The sequence below is a fragment of the Hydra vulgaris genome, chromosome 14, assembly GCF_038396675.1.
Source record: "Hydra vulgaris chromosome 14, alternate assembly HydraT2T_AEP".
Taxonomy (NCBI): domain Eukaryota; kingdom Metazoa; phylum Cnidaria; class Hydrozoa; order Anthoathecata; family Hydridae; genus Hydra; species Hydra vulgaris.
The window spans coordinates 23,005,579-23,011,578 of record NC_088933.1 but is presented as its reverse complement, the minus strand read 5'-3'; the positions used below and the strand labels follow the sequence as shown (position 1 = coordinate 23,011,578).

Genomic DNA, 6,000 nt, shown 5'->3' with positions numbered 1-6,000 from the left:
TGACTAGTGGATATAGGATTCTATGGTTGTTAGATTTCACATTTGTGTGTACTTTGTCTGCAAAAAGAGTGCTTTTTTTGTCCAAATTTGTATAAAATATGGGGCAGAAAACACATAGTTAGAGGCATTTTTTTAAATTGTTCTTAACTTAAAACAAATAAAAACCTCTTTATATTTTAGTTGTTAAACCCACAGGTTTGCTTTTTTGTTTTTATTTAAAATGATTGACCAAGTATTGGAAATACACACTATAATAACATCTGTTTTTAATTTAAATAAGAAATATATCTTTACTGAACTGGGTTTTTACAAGATATTAAGCAAAAGAAAATCCCATTTAACCTTAACCTCCCATTGAAAAAACACATACATACAGACATGAAATAATTTTCTTTAAAAAAAATTAATTTATGGTGGTGTTATGATGTTTATTACTTTTTTCCTGCTGTTGAGATTTTTTTATTTAGTACTTGCAAAATAAGATATATACTTCTGATTAATTTTTTGTAAACTTAAAATATTTTATGAAACTATAAATAAATTAATATAGTGTATAATATAAACAAAAATTTCAGACAAGAATATTTCTTATCAACAAATGTTATACCAAGTATTTCTAGAATGAAATTCTAGAAATCACTGTTTAACTGTTTTAAAAAAAATTAGTTATTTAAAAAATCGAATTCAAAAAAGCTAGCTGTTACAGTCAATAGCACATTTCAGTAACTGGCCTCCATAAACAGAGTGATCAGGGTTTCTTTTGTACCCAGCCATTTGAGCACTGAAAATTGAATGCAAGGCTTCTGTTGATTGCTCACTAAAAATGCCCAATACTGTACCCTTCAGAGCAATAAATTCAGAAACATGGTAGAACACTGAATGGGCTTTTGGGCTGACCAAAACTGGGAGTTGAAGATATGAGTTCTTAAAGTCTTTGATATGTTGAACATATGCAGTATTTAATGTCCTTCCAAAACAGGAGCTAACAAAACTCTTAACATGTCGGAATGTTTTCATAAAACCAAGCATATGGTCTTTTCTTTTTCAACAATTCTTTGCAAAACATCCATATTCTTCAAAGGCTTATTACAATCATTCCCAACAAACTCTCCACCATGATAAAGTTATAATTTCAATTTGAGAAGTAATGGTCAATCTTTGCCTTTAAACCATATCTTTAGCATTGATTAGTATAGATGATTTACAATTCCAAGTAGAAGATGAAGTTCCATTGGAAGAATAAACTCAATAACTTGTTTGACATCTTGGTCAAACAATGGGTCATGAACAACATTATGAAAATCCTTTGCGCATATTTTTCTATTCTCTTTCTCAATAAATATTTTGTATTGCATTCTTAAGGATATGAGGTTTTTTGGAGTTCTCTCTTCTTTGAGGTCACTAGATTTAACATCACACCAACAGAAGGGTGTTTGCTTAAGTAATACTGAATGCCACAGTTAATATTGGCTAACTTCATGTTACATGAATAAAGAAAGGCACGTTAGTTTTCCCAGATAAACTTAATATTTTTTTGACACTTTCATAAGTTTCTGAAACAGTTTCAGGAACAGCAACAAGTAGCTGACGCTTGGCAATTGTTTCTTTCCCATGTACTACAGTCAGTAAGCTTTTGTCATTTGAGGCTGAGGCATCCACCATGGAGGTAATACTCAAGCTGAACTTGAGGAAAGATCCTCCCCCATCAATACCTAGTTTGATGAGAGGCGGTGAAGTGATTGCTCCAACTCGGAGAGATGAGTTATAAAAATCCCCTAAACTCTTGCATTAAACAACTTTTGCCAAATAATCAGTTTTTATTGATGGCCTTGTAAGTAAGATTTTGGAAACTTTGAATAAACTTTCAACCTTTCAACCAGCCATTGTAAAATTTTCCCTAAATTTTGTTCCAACAATTTTCGAATTTGTAGTCTTGTTTAATGTTACAGCCAGTTCTGGCATTTTTTTTTTTGAAAGACCAGTATTGATTTGAACTTGAACCATGTCCAAAGTAGTTAGAGAAGTTCTTGATACGTACTGAGCTCTGGAGTTTGAGCATAAGCTACTTGATGGTTCTTTTAAATCTTGATTGGTTGAAAAAGCAAGCTTTGTAGAATGTCCTTTTAGTGGGCCAACCCGGCAAATTAAGCAATTACAAGAATCAAATCTCTGGTCTAATAATCACTTTGTTAAAGTCATGTAGCTTAGGAAGAGACAAGTTTCTATCTCCTTTGCCATGTTTTTGCACCATTGCTCTGCATAAATTGCAAATGCCCAATGGAACTCTATCATCCTTAAATTTCAATGGAATTTCCAGAAAAAATACCTAGTATTCTTTCCTCAATGAAATCAGAAATATGCCTATCACATTTTGAAAAACTAAAGAAGCATACAGATTGCCGACAATCTTGATGAGTTTTTCTTTTATAAAGCATTTCAGTAATAAAACAGATCCTTGAAAAATAATTTGACCACAAGCGTGTGCTGGTAAAACATTTTTTTAGTTGTTCATTCTGTTGACTGCTTAAATAAAATTATTTTGATGCTGTGGCTTTTCCCGGAAAATAAGAAACATTTGTCTTCACATTTTTAAATAGTATAAAAACTTGGTCAAAGCAATAAAAGATTTTAGGAGATACTTCAATACAAGAAAAAAAGCACAGCAAGGTTATACATATTCGATTGATATAAAAAAACTTGATTCTAACATTAGTTTTGAAATTATTTTATATATTACCAATTATTTTTGAATTTACAATTCTTAAGTATTTTTTAAAACAAGTTTTTATTAATCCAATATTTGGTCAATCATTTTAAACAAAAACATCAAAGCAAACCTGTGGGTTTAACAACTAAAATATAAAGAGGTCTTTATTTGTTTTAAGTTCAGAACAATTAAAAAAAATGCCTCTAACTATGTGTTTTCTGCCCCATATTTTATACAAATTTGGACAAAAAAAAGGCACTCTTTTTGCAGACAAAGTACACACAAATGTGAAATCTAACAACCATAGAATCCCATATTCACTAGTCACATGATATTATTACTAAATTAGTTATTTGATGTAACTTTGAATCTTTAAAAAGCATAAAATCTAGAAAAAGCTGCTATAATTTGGCCGTTTTTTCAAAGGCGAGATTCGTACTTTGAGAGCGATATCTTTTACAGATAAAAAATATCTTGCTTCTATTTTTTTTTGCCTGAAAGATACATGTCAAGGCTTCATTCAAATAAATTTTGAAACTTCCATAGTCGATAATAAGGTTAGAATAAAAACGTAAAGCATCAGTTGCCTCTTTTTAAAGAGGCTTTTAGTGCCATACCCTATACTTTAGGTCCCTTTACAGAAACCACAAGTGTTAAAGAGCTTATTTTTTGTCAGGTTATAGCCAACACATATGAATCAGTGTTTTTTAAAAGGGCGAATTTCCTTAAGAAGTTTTGAGCAAATTCGCCTTTTTAAAAAAAACTGATTCATATATGTAAATAATTTTTGATATTTTTTAAAAGCTCTGTAACCCAAAAGTGAAAAAACAAAACAAAATAGATTTTCAACGGGGCTTCAAGTGCGATCAGTAGCGCAAAGTGCTATAAAACTTTAAATGTGTTTTTCTCCTTTCGCTATAGAGACTAGATTTTAATTTTTACACCTGGTGATACCTGAGACCTTGCAGATTAATGCCCCATCAGTTGGTTTTTTGGTCCTCAAAATTGAAGTTGGGACTATTTTTGGATAGGTGTGCCCCTGCGCTACGCAACTGCTTAAAGCCAATCGTTCACATTTTTATAAAATATGAACTCTGTTATGCATTTAAAAAAAAAAAAAATTAGTTTTTTTTTACTTTTTTTTTATAAAATAATAATTCCAACGTAATAAAAGAACCGAAAGCATACTATCAATTTATCGCTAACATACACACACGCAAACACATATACATACACGCGCGCGCAAACATATATATTTATAAAGACCTAATAATCCACATAAAAAAATATATATTAAAATCAAACAAAATGCGAATATAAATTTATATCTACAAATATTTAGTAATATTATATCGTCACGATCATTTCACAATCGTCACAAAAGTCATTTTTGGAGTGTTTTGAGTTAATGAATTGTATAGTCTAAACAGTCTCCTATTTTAAACAGTCTCCTATTACACAATAATGGATTGTATAGTCTAAACAGTCTTCTATTACACAATAAATAATAATAATAACACGCTAGTTATTTTATGTGATTATTCAAAAGGGTTTGAGTTAAAACATGTCACAAAAACTAATGTAACAGAAGAAATAGCAAAGCTAATCAATTTTGTTTAATTTTTTCAAAACATGAAAACATGACTTAGGCGATTGCGAAATGACCATGACGATATGTAGTTTATATAACATTAGTACGAATGTGCGTACACCGAGACAATATCAATTTGAAGAAACCAAACTTCATTACAAAACTTTATCTATTTTGCTGTTTAACTACTAAAAAGTAATCAGACATTTTAAAATTGAAACAGAACTAAATGCGACCTCATTACAGATTCGATTACCGGTAAGATTGTGCAGAGTTTATGGACGAACTTGAAATTCTCTAAAGTTTATAAATAAAACATTTTTCACAATAATTTAATTTTAATAACTTTCAAGTATAATTTAATTTCACAATGATAATATAATAAAGATAAATAATAATACAATAAATATAAATAAGAATACAATAAGTCTCGATTTAATAACTTCAAAGAAAAACAAAAAACTTTTACCCTGACATTTGTTCCTCGTATATCACCAAGTTCGATTGAGCATGTTTCACAGACCCGTACAGGATTTTTATTAGAAGCAATCACCGCGGAGTATTGCGAACAAGTTCCGCAGAAGACCATGCTATTCAGATATTTGTTGTTAATATATTTCAAATGTATAAAACGTAAAGATTAAAAAGTATTACATACTTTTAACATCAAACAAAAGAAAAGCAAGTTCCATTATTATCCAGCTCAAAATTTAAAAATCCGGAAAATTGTTTGCGTAAAACATCCGGAATATATTTTTCTCTTAAATTTGCTTTTAGCTAAGTTGTTTCAAATTTTTTCCCCAAACTTTTTATAATTTTTGTATGAGAGATAAGTGAAAAAGCTTAATAAACAAATATATTACAAAAATTTATACCTAAACTTACACGTATGGAAAATAGTTTGAATATCCGGAAAAACTAAAAGTTAAGAAAAATATCCGGAATTCAAGAAATAGATAATCCCTGAAATTCAGTAACGCTTTTTCTTGATTTAAAAGTTGCTACAGTTTTTATTGTTTTTAAGTGTTAACACTAAAAAAAAAAAAATTAAATAAAATGCTTATGAAAGTTGAACTTGAAAGATTTTTGTTAAATTAGCAAAATGATTTATAAGAATACAGTTCATTGTCTTTTCCAAGTGTAAGGACAACATTTTCATCAGACTTTTGTAACCAGCACCTCTTGGAATATAATAGATGGTTCCAAACCAAGTATTTGTTGAGTGCACTTATACTACAGCCACAAACACTAGCAGGAAATAGAGTGCAAATATATTATCGAAGGGGTGAATAAGGGAGCAAATATAATATTAAAAAGAGTATTTAAAAAACCTTTTTTGTGGCTATTATGATGAGATCATATCCTTGAAATGTTAAACATCTTTACAAAGCAATTGCTGGAGATAAAACTAACTGCCTCAAAACCCCTCAAGCTTTAAGAAGCACAGAAAAATTTCATCATACATGTTTCTAGTGCTTCAGATTTTATGTTTAATGATCATACCCCCACAGCTCGTTTCTAGTATTAAATGGCCTACTATAATTACACGGCCCGATATTATGCATTTTCCGTAAAAAATTAAGAAGCCAGTTTTTTTACGGCTTCCTTTTTTTTTCCCATTATATTTGAAAGGATTGATAATATTTAACAATTAAAATATAACAATTATAGTTGGTTATAAAAATTATATATTATTATAGTT

The 6,000-nt window shown here is 29.6% G+C and overlaps 1 protein-coding gene across 5 annotated transcripts in view; it reads right to left on the bottom strand.

Moving 5' to 3' along the window:
* Positions 1-4,358: 4,358 nt before the first annotated feature.
* LOC100200189 (early endosome antigen 1) overlaps positions 4,359-6,000 on the bottom strand; it is a 105,207-nt gene continuing 103,565 nt past the window's right edge. For all 5 annotated transcript variants that reach the window (XM_065818267.1, XM_065818269.1, XM_065818268.1 and 2 more), the window contains 2 exons: positions 4,768-4,888; positions 4,359-4,595 (listed from right to left, as the gene is read on the bottom strand). In XM_065818267.1, coding sequence (XP_065674339.1) covers positions 4,551-4,595; positions 4,768-4,888 — 166 coding nt within the window. In that variant the 3' untranslated portion in view covers positions 4,359-4,550. The remainder of the gene's footprint in view (positions 4,596-4,767; positions 4,889-6,000) is intronic.